At 40.6% G+C, this 19,882-nt stretch overlaps 1 protein-coding gene across 2 annotated transcripts in view; it reads right to left on the bottom strand.

The window, feature by feature from the left end:
• Positions 1 to 19,882, bottom strand: part of LOC110990334 (echinoderm microtubule-associated protein-like 6) — a 40,626-nt gene that overhangs the window by 11,686 nt on the left and 9,058 nt on the right. For both annotated transcript variants that reach the window (XM_022255275.2, XM_022255276.2), the window contains exons 3-27: positions 19,636 to 19,734; positions 18,993 to 19,247; positions 17,489 to 17,624; positions 16,873 to 17,074; positions 16,235 to 16,372; positions 14,802 to 15,058; positions 14,093 to 14,305; positions 13,348 to 13,524; positions 12,515 to 12,728; positions 11,880 to 12,066; positions 11,385 to 11,490; positions 10,507 to 10,701; positions 9,924 to 10,126; positions 8,901 to 9,140; positions 8,026 to 8,227; positions 7,547 to 7,639; positions 7,011 to 7,142; positions 6,390 to 6,655; positions 5,503 to 5,701; positions 4,942 to 5,062; positions 4,269 to 4,359; positions 2,716 to 2,845; positions 2,061 to 2,333; positions 1,324 to 1,544; positions 733 to 890 (exon numbers count right to left, since the gene is read on the bottom strand). In XM_022255275.2, the coding sequence (XP_022110967.1) occupies positions 733 to 890; positions 1,324 to 1,544; positions 2,061 to 2,333; positions 2,716 to 2,845; positions 4,269 to 4,359; positions 4,942 to 5,062; positions 5,503 to 5,701; positions 6,390 to 6,655; positions 7,011 to 7,142; positions 7,547 to 7,639; positions 8,026 to 8,227; positions 8,901 to 9,140; positions 9,924 to 10,126; positions 10,507 to 10,701; positions 11,385 to 11,490; positions 11,880 to 12,066; positions 12,515 to 12,728; positions 13,348 to 13,524; positions 14,093 to 14,305; positions 14,802 to 15,058; positions 16,235 to 16,372; positions 16,873 to 17,074; positions 17,489 to 17,624; positions 18,993 to 19,247; positions 19,636 to 19,734 (4,508 nt within the window). The remainder of the gene's footprint in view (positions 1 to 732; positions 891 to 1,323; positions 1,545 to 2,060; positions 2,334 to 2,715; positions 2,846 to 4,268; positions 4,360 to 4,941; positions 5,063 to 5,502; positions 5,702 to 6,389; positions 6,656 to 7,010; positions 7,143 to 7,546; positions 7,640 to 8,025; positions 8,228 to 8,900; positions 9,141 to 9,923; positions 10,127 to 10,506; positions 10,702 to 11,384; positions 11,491 to 11,879; positions 12,067 to 12,514; positions 12,729 to 13,347; positions 13,525 to 14,092; positions 14,306 to 14,801; positions 15,059 to 16,234; positions 16,373 to 16,872; positions 17,075 to 17,488; positions 17,625 to 18,992; positions 19,248 to 19,635; positions 19,735 to 19,882) is intronic.

The following is a 19,882-nucleotide window of genomic DNA, read 5'->3' as shown; positions in this document are numbered from 1 at the left end:
TTGCTTTCAAAGTTACAATGTGAAATGTATTAAAGTAAAATTTATAATGTTGGAAAGTTGTATTCAAATTAAAGTACAACTGAACACAATGCATACAGGTATGTTATTGTGGAGTTTAGTTTTCTGAAATATTGACCACTTGTGGACAGTACTGGTTTTGGCTGAAAATTTCAACTTTCAAAATAGGCGAGATATAACGGCTAACATTTTATATGCAGCCAAACATTACAAATCTTGATTTACAGGGGTCATTGAACAATATGTGTACAATATTTCTTACCCCAGTCTCATGTTTTTTAACTTTCAGGGGCACGTCAACAGAGTGATACTTGTTACAACTAGCCATTAGCCTGTTTGAAGTATGGCGGACGCAATAATAGGGCACTATTGGAAGTGGGTAAATTTGGAGCAAACACAACAGATTTTATCCAAACCAAACAGCATCCTCCAACTGCATCCACCATACTTCAAACTGGCTCATGTACATCGGCAAAGTTCACTTGCAACACACACATCCTCTCCGTTGACTTCCTAGACTCTGTGTGCGTGCATACAAATGGGAACTCGCTTGCTTAAATGCTTTATGTTTCAACCCTTCAGGCACGCCTGCATTTTTACTTCCACCCAAGTGGCTGAATTCCGTGTCCCATAACTGGATATAGTTTTAATCTAGTTTTAATCTCGAGAGCAAGTCCTCAGTAGATGGAGTAGTAAAAGGTTGAGATCACTCACTCCTTCTCTTTGCCACCTGACACAATCAAGCCATCCTTCAGCGTGGTGTACAACGTGAAGACGGCATCATTATGAGCTCTAGACACAACTCTTGCTAGGATGTTCTTCTTCCAGACGTAAACATCACCACTCATTGCACCTGTGAAGGTTGTTTCATTCTGGAAGACGACAGGAATGCAATGGCAAGACTCATTTCATGACCTGACAGATTGAATGTTTGCACCGTGAAATAGAACATGTAATATGCCATCAAATATAATCATTTCCACTCCATGAATATAAAATAATCACTGGAGTAAATAATTTGTAAACGCAGTGTACAAGTCAATATTTTACTTTGTCAGTCTGACGTAAAAGATATTTTCACATTCCATCTTGGTTCATGCTTAAACAGACATTGATCTGCGCCTTACAATTTCTCCAATCATATGATAACCTTTTTAATTTGTCTATTAGAAGCAGAACCCTTACAATTTAAGAAACTTGTCTTCTGACAGAAGACAAAATGTTACCAGTGTTACTCATTCATTGGTATTGCGCCAAATTTTGTGTGTTTGTCGGGGCATATACAGTTCAAAGCTTAGAACTCACAGATCCAAATGCAATAGATAGCATAGTCTGCATCTTGACATCCTGTGTGTTCTGTCCTGCCGTGTTCATCAGGCCACGTTTGCCAATCAGCTCCCCACCGGCTACTGTCCAGAATTTGACATGCTTGACACCGACCGTCACAAATTCCTGGTCTGAGTCGGGTCTGAATTCACCCAGGAAGATACGCTTGGAATGACCAATGGTGCCTGCTACTTTAGTGCCTATAAAAACACAGACAAAAGTTAGCCATTTTGCAATGAGATATTTAAAAAAGATATTATTAGATTTTTAAAACTGGACTTTTCAAAACTGAAATAGTGAGAAGTAGTTCTCTGAAATTTGAACTGAAACCCTTTTTTAGTTTTTTATGTGAAAAAAATTGACATTTTGGTATGAAACCTTTACAAACTCTTTTGATTATTGTTGATACACAAATGTCAAAAAATCACTGGTCATGACAAACCACATCACAAATCAAATTTTGATGTCCTTTTGCTCTGCCTTGTGCAAATTGTCTTCAGGAAAATCAAGTCACAAGCGAAAGGTCACAGGGTATTCAACCTGTGAGGGATTGTCAGCTGAGGTTTGAGGTACACTACCTGTGACCGATTCTCAGATGATTGTTGCTGAGAAAGTCTACTTCCTAAGCAATAATTTCTGAAGGTGTTCAGCTTTTTAGTGTGTGTAGGTTTTGTTTAGAGATAACTTGTGCTAATCCAGTCTTAATGGCTACAAACCTTGTTGCCACCTCCAGACAGCCACAGAGTGGTTATCATCAATGCCTACAGTCAGCAACAGCTTCCCTGTAGCACTGAAGTTGACCGAACATACACCCTTGGTATGGAATCCTTTGATGATAGACAGTGTCTGCTTAGTGGTGGCATCCCAGACATTGACTGCTGGTGTAGCTCCGATTTGACCACTGGCCACCACATTCTTAAACTTGGGATGCTGGTTGACTGTCAAGCAGATGATGTCATCAGTGTGCTCTAGATAGAAACTCTGGGTACCTGGGAAATAAAAGAGGCAATAGCTGTGTTGGAAATGGTCTTCTTGAGCTATAGCCAAGTCCAGTCAGAATGAGCCTACTACAACAGCTGAATCCCAAATTTATATGCAGGACATAGACCTTAAGGGTGCTATATCTAGCTTACAAATGATAGCTCAGGTGTGTTCCTCTCAATGCCAGTCACTAAGAATTTGTGCGCATTCAGTTGAAAATGAGTCACCAACACTCTGACTTGCACATGCCAACAATCCACTGTGAGCATGCCTCAAGTCTTGCCTGGTTGCCTAGGTTTTAATAGGCCCTTCACTGCAGTCCACAGTTCTGGCAACATAGTCCTCTGTAAGAGCTTACTTTCCTTACTGTCGGTGGTAGAAGCTGCTTACCTGTTGCCAGATTTTGTATAATGCAGGCTCCGGCAGCATGATAGATAATGTCTGCTCCATCATTGAGGTACAAGAGGTTATTTCGGCAATCAAAGCCCCGATAGCCGTGGATATGCTCTAAGGAAAGATCCTAATGAGACAGACAGATGAGGAAATGTGATTCTTGTTAGTTGTGAGCATTTGATTGATTAGAAATGGGAGAAAAAATCTTAAGGGTGGCGCTGGCTTCATTCAATGTTGAGCAAAAACTGACAACCAAGAAAATATCACCAGTATATTATTGGGATGGATATGAATACCTGACTGTGAACAGGGTCAAGTCCAGGGGACAATTTTTGGGGGGAAATTCTTAAAAAAAGTACCGTCCTGGACTTAAGCCAGGCTAAATACATACCTGTCTCACAAAATAACATAATGCCACTTGAAGAGTAAATATGGGTCATCTTTCACATTCTTGAAAGCAACGCTGCCCATACTTACAACAATTTGGCCAAAATTTGGACATAGCGAGTCTGATTTGTGGTATACATTGCTGAAGTGTCTGTGGTATTGTCTAGCAACTTCTCTCCGTTAGGAGGGGATAAAAATCCCGTACAACTGACAAATGTGGAAGATGACTGGAATGTTGCACTTGTGTATAACTTTGTCTTTCAAAAGGGATTCCTAAATCAGGGGCGCAATGAGTGGCCACTTCAAAATTAAAGCTGAAAACAGGTAGCGAGAGGCTGAAATGTAAAAAGTTCCAATACTTTTATACAGACCAGGTGTACAAAAAAGCTGAAAATCGGGGTTGACATCTAAACAAAAAAAGCTGAAATCATCTAAAAAGCTGAATTCTCACACGTCTGCTAAATGCATGAAATCTCTCAGTCTAAGGTGGAATGTCTAAACTTCCTATCTTACTTTCAAATGTCAGAAATGTTAGTTAACAAGCTCTGTTGTCCCACACAAACACTCTGTCCCAAATAAAGGAGATTATGGTGCACATTTCACTAGAATGGCTCATTTTATTTGAACTGGTTATAAATATTTGAAACTTCAATATGTGATTGAACCGTACTTATTTAAATTTTTATGTGTTGAATCTAAGATTTAGAATTTATATTTAAACAGTAAAATTTGAAAAATTAAATTTTATGGTAAGAAAACTGCATTTTACAATTTTATTTCAAGGTATTATGGGGACTTAAAAAGCAGACAATAAAAAGTTTAACAATACGGCCCCCAGAGTACTTCTGTTATGACTTACCGATGAACCCTATTTTTACTGCTTTATTATCATGCTTACGTCAGTAATAATAAAACTGTTGACTTCCGTCTGCACAAAACGCTTAATTCTCAATATTTTCAACTCAAAAAACAGGTTCTACATTAACTGCCGTTTGCATGTCTTTCCTATCTACTGAAGGTGTTTTGTATAAATTTCCTTGTCATCAGGGAATTCTGGGAATTTGGTATTTGCATAAATTTGAAACATTTGTCAGAACTGAAGGTGGAATATTAAAAAAGGAATAGATTCAACCCCACCTCACAAGGTGGAATGTTCCACTCACTTCTATTCTGGATGGTCGTTTCTTTTTGCCGGTATCCACATCTGCTTTCTTGACCTTTGGTGGCTTGGAGGCACCTCTGCTCACACTAGGCCTGTAATCAGAAGCCAAATCAACATGAAGAAAATGCAGTGCATTGATTGGATATTTTTACATCTCATACATATTCAGTCGCCATTACTTTGTCTTTCATTGGTCAATGTTCAGAAAGGGATCTGAGAGTTGCCCAAACCCCATAAGTTCTCCCAAAGTATTATCCTCAACCATGGTCATCAGGTTACATTTACAGTACGGTTTGGTTACTACCATATGTCCCCCACCTAAAAGAAAAATTCCAGCAGTCTTAGTTTGGATTGTCAAAATGAATTTTAAACTTCAAAACAGGCATTTCACAAAGGTGCGCCTCAGAGAATTTGCAATGCATTTTCCAATCACAGTGCGCAAAATCTATCGACCCAATGCGCGTCTGGAAAGGGTCAAATTGCCAACACGTTGCAAACTCTTGGAGGCGCACTATTGTTAATCGGATGTATTACTTTTGTATTCGCAGAATTCTTATGCCAGTTACATCAAATGTGCAAGTACTGCACAGTCTCTTTTTAAAAAGTACATGACTTTATGGTAATGTAACAGACTTCAAAGCCAAGTCCCAACTGAGGTACCAGGAATATCTTACGTGTCATCTTCCTCTGGAGTTTGTTGGTCTGGTTTGATTCCAGTTTTCTCCCTGAGGGGGTTGGTGTAAGTCTTAGAGGCGTAATCCATGGTAGTCTCCCTCTGCACATCACTATCATATCCTAAATAATCGGTCATATATTTGAATTCATAAAGCAAGTATTTAGGTATTATCTCAAAGTTCAGAAATGTTTTGATAAGTTCAAAACTTGGCATTTTTCTGATTGACACACACAGTAGAAAAACTTTTTCTTAGCTGCAATGGGCCATTCTTAAGTTCCATTATGGCAGACAGTAGTGTTAAAAATGTTCGTGTGCTGTGCAGAAACAACATGCCGTTCACACCTTGGTTCATGTGACATTAAACTTGACTTTACTTTAATGGTTACTTCCAGGTCTAGTTGTTGATCTTCACAAATTGACGGTCCTTAATTTATTTCTAAATAAAGATTTTTTAATGACAACAAAGTTTAGACTCCCTTTCATCGGCATCGTCTACGATCACATCTGCCAAGCCTAACAGGACATTTACAATTAATCCAAACTCTGTAATCTGTTGTACCGTCTTCTTCTGAGTCTGTGTCCGAGTCGTCGCTTTCTCCATGGATATTGTCCCTGGTACCCGGCATATCATGTGACCACACCATGAGAGCGGTATCAGCTCCACCTACTGACACTAAGGCTTTGTCATCATGGGTCCATCTGACATTAGTCACATGGGCACTGTGACCAACGTACTTCTTGAACTTGGCATTCTTGCCCTACAGAGTGGCAAAAAGAATTGGGGAAAAGGGCAGTATTTCTAAATTTATGCATGGACTTCCAAATATGACCAAAATTTAAAAAACATAACAGATTAGTGGGAATAAGTAGCACAAGATACAAGTGGGAGTGGTTAAAATATAAGGTGGTTTTGCGATTCCAAATAATAATAATAATGTGACAGAACCTGGAAAACCAGACTCAGGAAGTCAGGAAAGCTAAGCAAGCTTTGACTGTTTTACAATTTATGATAACATACGTAGGATATTTGAAATGAGAGAAGCAGCTGATTTGAGGCAGAGTGCCTGAGGAAAATCACGTCTCAAAATGTGGAGGGCCTGATGTTTTGATCCGAGCAGAATCTTTCTCAAAGGCAAAATGACAAGTGGACAGGACAAAAAAAGCAAACATTTTTTATTTGAGTGTCTCAATTGTTGGAATCAAAATGGTGGATTATGCAACAGTGCGCATGGACAATTAGCACTCAACAGCTGCATCCTGTACTGCACGCATAATGAACAGCCATTTTGGTTCCAAAGTCTGAAGTTGGAGCTACTCTCTTTATATACAACTCTAATCTATTTAATGTCGATAGCTCTAATCCATTAGCAGCTGAGAACGATCAAAGGATGATGTGTGTGTTGTTTAATATGACATTTCTTTTTCGAAGAGGTTCCTCTGACTTACTGATGCTGGCCAGTGGAACAGTTTCACATAGCCAAAGTCATCCCCCGTGGCCAGAATGCTCCTGTCATGTGATAGGGACGAGGCATTGATGTCGGTCACGTCACTCTTGGACGGCCAGATTCCCGTGCAGGTGTGACCCAGGACACAGGTCCATGTGGCCCAACCCTGCGACTCGATCTGCGCATTACGAAGAGCCTGGCGCTTGCCCCGCGGAGCCTCAAAGAACAGCTGCTCCTTGGCTCCAGAGTTCATCATGATCAGCTTGCCTGAGGCAGGGTATGAGACATGCTAAACTTTGACTCATTAGCAGTATGCAAAATCAAAAGAAACTATGTTAAATACGCATCTTATATGAGAGGTTTGAATACTGCAATGGTGGGATTATCTTCATGGTTTATCCTGACTTTCGGACGGACTAAATAGTTTAAACTGTTCTCCTGATGAGGCTTTTCTATTGTTGTGCAAAACATCAATAATATTGAAATCAATACCCACAAAACTTCCCTAAGAACTTGAATACTTTCCAACAAACATCAAAAGCTCTGCCAATATTGCTTCTATTTCTATTAGGCCCAGCCAGACCTCATTGCTGGATCTAATTCAACAAGTCTTGATGCTTACCGTTCTTGTCCCAATCTGTATGCGTGACGTAACTGGAGGAACCTTTACAGGTGCCAACTCGCTTGGTATTAAGGATACTATAGATGTCGACGTAGTTTTCATGAGAAGCTACAGCAAGATACTTGCCAGAATCTTGGGGAGATAAAATAATATCACTGTACTCACCAACAAACACATGGGTAGTATTGAAAAACCACTCTATCCTTTGGAAAGAAAAGTTTCAAAGAGTTTAGGGTACAAGCTTTTTTACAAATTGGAGAATCTGATATCCTCAATGGGTAAAGAAAATATCGACTTTGATACTTCGAAGTTGACGGTGTAAAAAAATGGTTCTGTTCGCAATTGATCTCTCGCTGATGAGAAAGATAGACGCCAAGACATTAAAACAACCCTGACACTGTGTGCTTGGTAAGCATAGCCAAGGAAAGATAGCTTACTGGTTTGGAATATGATACATACGTCACATATGCATAAATGTTTGTGTCCAATGGGTCAGTCCAACAAGGCACCATTGCTAGTCCATGACAATCACTTACTTGGTGAAAATTTGATATCAGATATTTCTTCCTTTCTGTGATGGAATCCAGCAATGTCATCCAAAGTATCGCTGTTTACAACAGAGAAACTACCTGAAAAGTTAACAATTACGCTTTGAGGAAATCTTTGATATTACAAGAAATTTGAGACGAATATTAACAAGGGCATACAGGCAGGGAGGTAGAAAGTTGTTTAGTAGAGTCAAAGTGTACATCATGAAACTCTATCCCAACAGTGTGGTGAAAAGATCAACATCCATGCAACATCCAGCACAGGGGTTGTAACAATATCAATAAAAAATGAGACTTTTTAGGGCTCTTAACAGCTAACAAGTTGACTAACAAGTGGCCAGGACTCTGTGATTCTTACATTCTTTTTTTGCCCATACTGCCAAAACCTGGCCAAGAACAACTGATTGAACCTCTAAAACTTAGCAATTTGGGGCACAAAAATCCCCAAACACCCCTATACCCCTTACCGTCTTTAAATCCAATTGCAAGCGCCTTGCCATCGGGTGAGAAATCGCAACATCTGGCTCCTCCCTTCAATCTCCTTACATTCAGCATCCTGTGGTCGGGTCCCAGGTCCCATACCCTGACAGTCTCATCATCGCTGACTGTGGAACAGATGCTTTTGGAGGGGTGGGTTGCCAGACCCCAGATCTCTGTTTCCATGTGTCCCTGTGTGGAGAGAGAGAATGGTGAAAAGAAAGATACTCCAGTCAAATGACAATCTGAAAGGAAATCTGGGCAGAATTCCACTTTAATCACAAGTATTCAGTCTCTCATTTTTGTTGAATTGCAGACTTTCTTTCCTGAAACCTCTTAATGTTGGAGGATCCAGGACTGTTATGATTAAAGCACATAACTGGTCACATTCAATAGTGCCACAGGACAGGTTTACATGTGGTCTGCAACAGCTCACAAAACAACTAGTCTTTTTGTATGCGTCTGAAAACTTGGCAACACGTTTCTTCAATGAAAAACGTCAGGCAGCCTATCGTCTCTCTGTTTTACAATTCACAGAGAAGATGAAGTGAATTCCATGCACGACCAAAACTTGAGCAGTGAAGTCATTTCTTCCACATAATGTACTTCAGTGTCGTTTTTATTGCACATCAGGTGCATCTGATCTCAGATGAAGCTTTTGTGTACATTCAATTGAAAATTACTTGTATGTAATTTGTGCTGCTCATACAGGGATCTAACTGTGATATGGACAAACGAGAGACTAGGCATGCAAGACTGCTTACATGTCCTCCAAAAAGCCCATAAAATTTGGGCAGCAAACAACTCCAACCATCATCCCTGTCTGAATCCATTAATGATGGATGACCTATGACCTACCACCTACCTGTACAAGTATCCTGACTGGACCACTCTTCTCAATCTCCAAAACCTCACCATTCTTGGTCCCCACCAAGATGTGGCCATGGCCCAGAATGACCGAACGGATGGACGGGTTGTCATCCAATAGAACACCCCTGGTCCCCTGCGCCAAGCTGGTCCTTCGGATGGGATAGGACTTGAGGCAGCGTTCAATGGCCTCATCCCAGAGGGATACGACACCATCCTTGCCTCCTGTTACAAAACCCTGGACAAACAAAGAGACATAAATGTAAGCCACAGGTTCTTGTTGGACACTCAATGTAAGCAAAATTAAAAGTCACAAAGTCATACCTACATCATACGCCATGACCACATCAAATGAAAACAGAAAACTGTTAACAGTGCTTTCAGGGTTCAATGAAATAGAGAGCAGTACATAAAGTCATTGTACAGCACTGGTATGAATGCAAATACAATCACATACAGGTTGAAATGGAGTACCTATTCACCAGTATATCTATGAAAATGTGGGCATGAATATAAGAGCAAATACTGTTTGTGCATCCTTTAAATTGTTTCCTTTGAAGGTTACCTGACTGACTATGCAGGAAATGAGACCGTGCATAACATAAAACCTGTCATCACAAATCCATACAGTTCACTATCTACCACCTGGGTAACCCAAAAATTCTGGGTAGTTTAAACTCTACTATATAATAAAACCAACAATCTTGAGTAACCTAACTGTTCCCACTCTTCAAATTGGAGGAAGTGAGGAGATTGAATATTGACTTCCATGATGAACTGACTGCTCTTCCCAAGACATACTGGATGCGAACCTATCCCAATTCCCCAAAATCTTCAATGGCAAGGTTTTTCATTCTTAACTTTCAAGGACACCAGGTCCAATTAAAAACAATAAAGGTTGGATTCTTCCTTCCTCAATCTTCCAAATCCTACAAAACATTCAGGTGATTTTGATGGATCGAATCCCATAAATGGCTTCAGGTTGCCACTGGGAAAAGACAAGCAGCGAATGAGGTGTTACCTTGTCCAGTGAATGCATGGCAAAGCAGGGGCCTTGGTGAGCACTAACGGTTCTGATTAGAGTCACATCTTGCCAGACATAGATGTTCCCTGACGCACCCCCTGAGTAGGTCATTTCTGGCGAGCGGCTGTAAGTCACACACATCATGGTGTCCGGCTTGCCAACGTTACCAAAAGTGCCCCGTTTGGAGGTAAAACCCCCACCTAGTTGTCCAAGAAACAGATTAGGTTGAACAAGCTTGAGAGGATGTGTGGAAATATTTGAAGAAAATTCTTGGGGTGTTATATTTTTCAACATTCAGGTATTCTTGCATTTTTCACTTTGCCAGCTTTTCTGCTTTAACAGTATCAATGCGGCATTAGCAACAATATATCAAATCCTGAAACTTTAAGGAACTACATTGCCAGCTTTTTATGCCTTGATAGTACACTGAAATGTGAAAAAATGGCTTAAGTTTTCTAAACTTCACTGGCTTAAAAAATCTTCTTTTTCACAATGGCTAGAAAATAAGAAATAAGCTTAAACAGTGGTCTGGTGTCATATGCTAGCCTTTCTTTTAGTAAAGTACTGGGTGGCATCTTACCTGTTTGGTTCCAGAACTTGATGTGTTTCATGCCGACCGTCACCAACTTGTCTAGGTTATGAGGGTTCCATTTGATGACAAAGATCTTGTCCTTATGCCCTCTGGTTGTGGCTAGTTTCTCTCCCTTCCGCCAGTCCCACACAATGATGCAATGATTGTCGTCAAGACCCACACTGGCCAGTTTCTTACCATCACCTGGGGTACAGGGGACAGTAATAAAAACTCACTGTCCTATTTCTCAGTGGCATTTGCAAGAAAACTTGCCTGGCAAACTTCGCTTTTTGAAAACAGTGTAGCAGAAGGTACCACACCAATGACAGAAGGAAATTATGACGGTGAAAAGTGGGCAAATTAGAATGGAATCTATCTTAGATTCTTGATGACTTATGAACGCAGGTTAGGCCAGGCTAAGGTTGGTGTCAAGGCAAGAGCAAGGCCTCATGAAACATATGGATCCTGGCACAGAGTGGCTTCTGGAAAAAACCTTGTGCAATTGCAATAAAAAGGAACAAGTAAGCTCTTTCTTTCCTTGTAAGCCCAATAATGACTTACTCTAGTTCAATTATCGGTATTTGGACTTCAGAACGTGCACCAGATAGCTTACATTATTAAAAAACCCTCAATTAGCTTTCTTTTGGGGATAAACATAGAGCCTTCAACAGTACTTGCACAAAACTAACAACAAAGTTCATCATGTGTGAGTCCTTGTTGAAGGAATGCCAGTCAGGTTTTTGTCCAGAGACTCCAAAATGAGGCCAGAGAAACCTGAATTGAAACCTTCCTAACGGCTTAAATTAGCCCAACATTTGATATGAACAAGACTGAAATCAAGCTTCTGTCTCAAAACTGGCATCCCTGTTGTCTTGATGTCCACTTACCAGAGAAGTCCACTGCACAAACACCCCTCATGTGTTGGCCTTTCAGGATGGCTAGTGACTTGGTTGTCTCAGCTTCCCAAATATGAATAGAGGGATCTCGACCAACCTGGCAAAGATGGACCACAAAAAACTCAGCTGATTTCAACTTCCAAAAGAAAACTTATTCAAAATGAGTAAAAAGGGCAAAACTGAATTTGTTTTAGAGATTTGATCTCATAAACTTAATGGCAAACAAACAAAAAACAAGAAACATTTCTTCGCTGGTTCAGCATCAGTGATATCAACTTAAGGGCCTGTTTCTTTCACACAGATCCTGATTGCGATCAGTGACCTGTCATGGGTTCAATGACCCAAGAACTTGCCTAATGAATGGAGTGACCTGGGACTAGGACCACTGATGAAGATTCAGACTCGTGTGAAACAAACAGCTCCTTCATGTAGAGAGTTTATGCAACATAACCGCACTTCACTGAGGAAATAAGTAAGGTGACTCACCTGGCCCGTTGCTACAACATCTTTGAGGGGATGAATACATAGGCACAGGATATCATCGGTGTGTTCCAGGTAGAATCTCTGGGTATGCGTGTCTCGGTTGTACACTATCCCAGCTGCAGCCACATGGTACACCACCTCGCCTGCTTGCGTGTAGAAAAGATTGTTCCTACAGTCGTAACCACGATACCTGATGAATACAAAGAGATTTTAGATGAAGGTGTGATTGCAGTGGTGAGACATTTCCCTTAACACCCAGTTTTGATTGGACTGAGCTTACCAAAGAATACAATACAAGAGACTCTCAGAAATGTCTTATCATTTTTCTTTTACTTCCGTGTAATAACAAATGATGAAAAATTTGTATCTCATCTCAGAACTCTCAGCCTCACCATTTGTCTCCAAACTGTCTGTAGCTCGGCAAAACTTGGATTATTTTTGACCCTTTTTGGGGAGGAAAATACTGAAAAAAGTTCCAGTAAGCTACACCTCATCTATATGGACAGAAATTCGAAGTTGATAACACAACCTGCTTTGGGCAGAGGACAGGTTCATCGTCGACACAAACAGGTGCCTTTATGACACCCTCCTCCCTCAGATCCACACCCCTCCCTCCCAGCCTGGTCTCTCCCACTCACCCATGAATGAATTCCAGTCTGATTCCCTCCCTGGGAGCCTTCTGACGCTTCTGGCCTGCATTATCCTCTTTCTTCTGCCTCTTGAGTCGAGTCAGATCTTCCTTGTAGACTGGCCGGTCGTAATCAATTTCCTTCTCCTTTTCAATGTCTGAGTCGAGCTCCGCGACATCTGATAAGTCTGAATCACTCTCCTCGCTGTTAGAATCCAGGTACCCTGAGAGGCCACAAATGCAACAGCATGAAACTTCTACACTACGGAGTTTTACTTTCAGTCATTTCACTTTAATATGCAAATGGTGGAATAAACTATGACACCTTTATTTTTCTACATAAAAGTAGTTTTGTTAATCAAGCACAGCAATTAAACTGCTAACTTTCTTATTGGTTTAGAAACATTTCAGCAAACATTACACGACTCTTCTGCTTTCCTTCCTGCAAGAGATATCTGTTATCTTTCAAAAAAATCTGGAGGTTTATAAGGATGCATGTATAGAAGTACATTAGTGACTGCATGCTAAGCTTTTTTTACTAGTTTGCTGATGCATCAATTTACATGTAGAAGGGCAACTGTTGGTGAAAATAACTTTGCAGATCAGCTTCAACTGAGTTTTTTTCTTTCTTATAATAAATGCCGTCAAAAAGGGTTGCAACACACTGAGGAATGTAACGAGTGGGTACGCCTATAAGCAAGCATGGTGCCTCTATGTCTGGTCTCCAAATTAGTCTATGAAACGCTTGTCTCCACTTAGTGAAGGACTCGTGGACGAGAATTCAGACCAGGAAATAACAGCCTGAAATAGGTTTACACAAGCAAAGATTCAGGGAGCTTGTACCTGTGTCATGGCCAGTGTCTCCAGCCTCGTCCTGTGCATTGACCCCTTCAGGGATAAACCGCCACTGGAACACTGCATGGTCTCCACCACCTGTTGAGATTACATGCCGGTGGTCGTGGGAGAAACGTACGTTGGTCACATGGGCTGAGTGGCCAACGTACTTCCGGAATTTAGCCCCTGCAAAGAGATGGTAGTGGTATCTTTACAGCTGAGACCTTTGTCATATTCTATTTTGGTTCCTTTGTGAGAAACGTGAGGTTTGGTCAGGTCAATTGGAACCGGTAAACACAGAAGTCTCTATTCCAGGAAAGCCAAATAAAATTATTTGAATTATTAGATGAGGTAGTCTGAGTATTAAACCTTGTTTTTGCACATTTTTGCCAATTTCATTGTTTTGAAAAATGGGTTATGAGAAAATGATGAAAATGGTGTCTATATCCGCCCAGAGGGAAACCAAGAGAGGGCGCGATTTTCCTGGCAACAGAGGCTCCTTTGGTAGGAACTGCACTTCGCTGATTCACGACCGACTAGGAAATGCACTTGTTACAGTCATGTGGCAACCAACAACATGAATACTCCTCACCAACATGGCTCTTTACAAGTGATGGGGGGAGGACCATTTTGATTGTCAATACAGATTTTGTTAACATAAAAACACTGTGTATTTTGAAAGCCAAAAAATGAACTGCTATTTTAAGATGTTGATTATTTTTTTAACAGTTCAGCATCGAAGCGTTAAACCCACCTTTCTTGAGTGAAGGAAACCTGAACATCTTGACCAGACCAAAGTCATCTCCAGTCACCATCACCTCACTGCCAAAGTTAGCATCCACGGCATTGACGTCATTAGTGTCTGAATACTTGGGCCAGATGCCGCTGGCTTCAGGACCTAGAACACTGGTCCAGGTTGCCCATCGGATAGAACGCACTTCGTCACGTTGAGTCACTTGCTTCCCAGCTACAGGTAAAGAAAGCCCAGCAAGACAATTTGACATTTGGACAACTCCTTGATTGTGTTGAACAAAATACCAATCATGAAATCTTAATCACCACCATACAAGACCCTTTAAAATACACCAGATTTTGGAGAATTTGGCAAAGATCAAAGAAGATTAAAAAACCAAGTTACTGTATTCTTTACACAAGGCTTGATTACAGGTGTGAAAGTGATAAGCATGATCAATGTAACAAGATCCAACTGGTCATAAGACCAAACAATGTCAGAGTCCTAGTCTGCCAGTTACATGTACCACAGGATCCAAAAGTCACACTGTCAATGAAACTAACTCTAAGTGCCTCAACATCCGTAATGTAAGCTGATAACTGCCCAATGGATGCAAACGACATCCCACAGATACGCAAACCTGTTGCACCCAGTTATCTAGCCGGGTACACCACTAAGAGCAAAGTAGCATGTCTAGCATCTAGTATAACCAGAGTTCGTGTCTACTGACCCGGCATTCTGAAGAACAGTCTCTCAGCAGCTCCACTATTGGTCTGCAAGTACTTGCTGTCCTCTGACCAATCCAAATGAGTGATAAAACTACTGCTTCCTGAGCACTGGCCAACCTTCTTGTAGCGCTGTGTGACTGCGTAGATGTCTACGTAGTTATCATTGGAGCCCACGGCTAGATAGTTGCCATCGGGCGAGTATTTCATCTCGTGTATAACCTCCTTGCGATCTTTGATGTGAATGACCTCTGCTAAATCTCTGGTTTAAAATTGGAATATACAATATAATACAATAAATAGTGTACACAAAATAAAATTTCGCGTCTTGCCACAAACTTGTTATTTCAGGAAAGACAATGTAGTTTGACACATAACAACCCACAATTGATATGCATGTATTATGAGGCCTACGGTTCGTACAGATTACGAACAAAAGCAGTCTAAAATACCGAAGAATGGACGTTGAACACGTAAACATTTTAGTACGAAAATGCCATTTGACTTTCTGAAATCCCTAAAAATAGACCTTCAATAAATGAATGCCTTCTACAGAGTAAATTTCTGAGATTTTTTTTCAAACACTTCAGTTCATTTTCATTTGATTTCACATGATTTAAATACTGCTGTGAAACACCCATTTCCTTATAAATTACAATATTTGAAGCAAGTTCCAAGCACTTATATCACAAGAACTCCAAAATCCGAGAAGGTTGCAAAATTGAAGCACATTTTAGTGTCCTTTAAAGCAGGAAAGAGGCAATCCTGAAAGCCAGTTTCTGCAACATCTGACTTGATTTGCAGTGCTGCCCACATGTTTCTTAACCACTTCGCGCCGCTGGCAGTTATCAATGTTTATGAAGCTGGGGCGGGATAATTATAATTTTTTTGTTTCAAAAATTCTTCAAATATCTTCATTTAATGGACACTTACATGAACACCCACACGAAGGACTGTCTGGTTCTACTCTAATCTGACAGACAACATCTACTGACGCTGGAGTATTTCAGCCAAGCCTGTTGCCTTGTAAAAAGAGCCCAGATTGTGCGGTGTTACGTAATTTTCTTTTGTTAACGAACCTGGCTCAGTGCTCTGCTGACCTTTTCAATAGGGGCCAGATTAGCGTGCAGCGGGACTGTGTGGCTCATCGCTGCGGTGATGGAGCACTTTTGTCCCCGATGGTAATCCACTTGCTCTAAATCCCCAAAACCGTAGTAAACTGTTTAAGAACAAGGCTGGATTTTCTCCAATATTGAGAGTGAAAAATGTTGGTAATGCCCAGCAGCCTGGTCTTTTGTAACGAGTACAGTCTTTTGTTACAAGGCCCAGTTCCCTTTGTCCGATTTCGGAGACCTCGGCTACGCATATAAAGAATAAGTGTCCTGTATTGGAAACCCCAGCGGCAAGTTGTTAAACAAGTTGACAGGGACTAGCTTACTTTGTCTTGAGGACTGTGAATGACCCATTTGACATGCCAGTAGCCAATGCTGATCCGTCGCTGTTGAATGCCACAGAACGTACGCTATTCTCCATCTTGGTATGGATGACCAATTTCTTTTCCTCAGTGTTCCAAATCCTGCGGGAGAAATGTCACAGTGAAATTCAATATTGTTGCAATCATGACTATCAAATCCAACAACCACAATCCCAACTCTAATCACCCCAACCATGCCAACCTTTTCACTCTCAGGATGATCACATCAAACCCTCTTATATTTCAAACTTCCATATTTCAAGTCAACTTGGTCAGTAAACAGTTTGCAGCAGGGTTTTTTTCTAATATTTTTTTTTTTGCATTTCAGACGTTCACACCTATATATCTGTAATTCAATGCATGGTATGAATGATTTTGGAGTTCTCTGAACTACATGGTTCAGATGTCACTATCCAACACGGTGCTTGATATTGGCTTCTTGCTAACATTAAAAAAATCAAGCACATGGTTTTCTGTACCACCTAGGATATTGAAGAACACAAACATTTTCTGGAATTGCAATCATTCTGAAATATTTGCAATGTACAAGGCCTTCAAATTTATATTTAGAGCAAATAAATGAAATGCCATTTGACACCCACCTCACACTGGTGTCGTCACTGCCGGTGGCGATGAATGGCCTCTTGGGGTGAACAGCTAAGGCCCAGAGTTCTCCTTCTGCGTGCCCTTGAACTAAGATTCTCGGCTTGTCCCTCTCACGCAGAAAGATCTCCATGACTTCACTGTCTTGTGTGCCGACGAGAACACGGTCCCCACGCCAGTGAACACTTCTCACTGTGAGACCTGAGAGGGGTTTTTATTAGACATTTCACATTTCTGGAAAGCTGAACTGGCAGAGACACATCACAAGGTTCCTGAAAAATTCTCCTCTGCAACAGGAGTTGTCTGCTTTCTTTTGGTCAAAAGGTTGCGCAAACTGACCAATTCATCAGCAGTGAATAAACAAACCGCTTGTGACTGCTGCTTTGAACGTGGCCTTTTGAAGGATTACTCAGAAATGTGCGGAGTTACCCCATTCTTGCCTTCTTGTTGAAATTTCATAATAAAAAGAAGAAAATACAAACTACCTTGCCAATGAAAAAGTGCCGCATGATGTACATGTACCAGGGGGAAAACAATGGTCTCAGTAAGTCTTGGTATTTGTAGGTAAATTAGGGCCCATGAAAATTGAGGCAGCAAACTGGACCTCAGCCTGACCTGGATAGCCTTCTTTGGACTCTGCTAAGTTGACCTTAGTGACAGGCTTGAAGTCTGTGTCCCACAACCTGACGCAGCTGTCTCGACTGCCAGTTGCAAAGCCCTCGTCACAGGCGTCAATAGTATAGATACCAGACTGAAATAAAAAAAAAAAACCAAAAATATTGACTCTTTTTTCTGAAAGGGTTTAGTGGATGGGTCTCATAATCTTAGGCCCTCTAAAATTAGGAATAAAATTCAGCAGATGGATATGCTGAGATAATGCCAATTAAGAACCAGACAGCTGGGCATATTACTCCCCTTGCCCATCCTGGCAATAGGGTTCTAGCTGTCAGTCAAGTCACCACTGTTTCAGTTATAATCTTGAGCATAGGGTGAGGAAAATTGTACTTTAATGTAACACAACATGCAAAAATTGAAAAGTTGCCAGTAGCAACTGTGTGCGAGTACTAAAAAAATATTCATTCCTTTCATTACCAGAAATAACTAAAACAGCATACAGTAACATCCCCGAGTATACATGTATGTCTGAATGCCGTACTCTGATATTACCTCGTATACATGTACGACTAAGCTTTTTTGGGAAAATCTGTTTTATTTTAATATCTATCACTTTTTACGTCTGCCATGATGTCATTCTCCGTTTCAAGTTTCTTATTAATGGACTTGATGGCTGATTAACAGCCAACTACATCAAAAAAAAATGGAGAGTAAAATTGAAATTAAAACGAGTGACTCCTTAGTGAAATCCACCCTTGTGCATTACTGATGTAGTGGGTAATTTGAGCTGTCATTTGCAGCCAGTCATGACTAAGGAATGGATAATTTTTCATGGTTGCATTTGAGAAATAATTCCTACATGAATGAAAAGGTCAATGTGATAGATTTTTCTTCGGCACTTATACTGTGCATCTGTATACCCTTCTTTCATGAATGAAACCATATGACATCCTTCTGAGGTCAACTGTATTATCAGTGCACTTTTTAAAACACATTAAATAGTCAGAGCTTTGCTGGACAGGTGAGGGCACTGATGCCATGATGTCTATTGAGGAAGGCACAGTTTATGTTTTTCTGTTCATTCTGTGTAAAAAAAATCAGCTCACTGAAAACACTTCACCAAAGAAAAGCAAATTCAGGACAGCAAGGAGTTAAAAATTCCAGTATTTTCTTTGCACATAAATCATTGCAATATTGGGATACCATATACAACATGTACATGTACATATGGAAAAGATGCCAAAATACTGTGCCTTTTGAAAATAGCAAAACAAAAATTGAAACATTAAGTTAATTGAAACACAAGGTGTATTTTAAAAGATGTCGTAAAATTACACGACCCTTTAACTCCTACTGACAGTATATAGACTTGGCAAAAGAAATAATATAATTTGCAACCTGTACCACACTGGATACATTTCCGATTTCAAAAACCTGATCAAACTATTAAGAAAGCACAAACATGTCAAAGCCATTTGCGATTTCAACCAAATTCAAGCCTCACTCCATGAGCATTCTGAATCACTCTCTGTAGGTTGTTCCCCCCCCACACGTAGACGTCGCCGCTGAGTGTTCCCGAGTACGTGGTGTCGTTAGGACCAAACGCCAGGCATAGCATTGTCTGTATCTCCCCTGCCTTGCCAAAGATGCCCTTCTTGGCACTCAGCGTGTTACCACTGAGCGACCAGAACTTGATGTGCTTGACTCCGCAACTGACGATGCTGTGTTCCTTGTAAGGGCTGAACTGGCAGTCAAAAATCTGTAAAAAGACACAACAAATTGAGTAACGGCAATTTGGGGAGCAATCACATACAGCCATAGGATTCCATTCTTTGATTTTGGACACTTATGCCAGACTTCCCTGAACTAATTTTGTAGGGTTTCAGCTGCTTCTTGCCACTGTCAACAAATGTTTCAAAGATTACTAAATTTGACTATAACCTTAAGCAATTTGCAAGACAAAAAATGTATTTACATGTAGCACTACATGGGAAATAAAATGGCCACAATAATGTGCATGTATAGAGGTTGAAAATTTGCCTGCTGGAACCCAGTTTTGCCTAGACTCTGAATGTCTGAGCTCGAACCAAACAAGAAAAGCAACATAATAAAACACAGGTGCAGGGAAACATGGCACTAACACTTACCCTGTCAGAGTGACCTTTGACCGTAGCAAGAACCCGGCCTTTTTTCCAGTCCCAGACATTGATGATGTTGCTGGTATCCATACCAACTGAAACAAGTTGCTAGAAAGACAGATATTGATTAATCATTAAAAGCCTGAACTTCAGCGATATATTAATGTTGTTCTTTGAGCTGAAACTAACAATCAATCATGATGAAGCCATACATGTACAGTGCTGTATGATGCGCAGTTTGCATTACATTTTATCT

This window comes from Acanthaster planci, linkage group LG01 (genome assembly GCF_054643075.1).
Source record: "Acanthaster planci isolate LZ-2023a linkage group LG01, COTS_SCS, whole genome shotgun sequence".
Classification (NCBI taxonomy): domain Eukaryota; kingdom Metazoa; phylum Echinodermata; class Asteroidea; order Valvatida; family Acanthasteridae; genus Acanthaster; species Acanthaster planci.
This window is presented reverse-complemented; position numbering and strand designations above follow the sequence as displayed.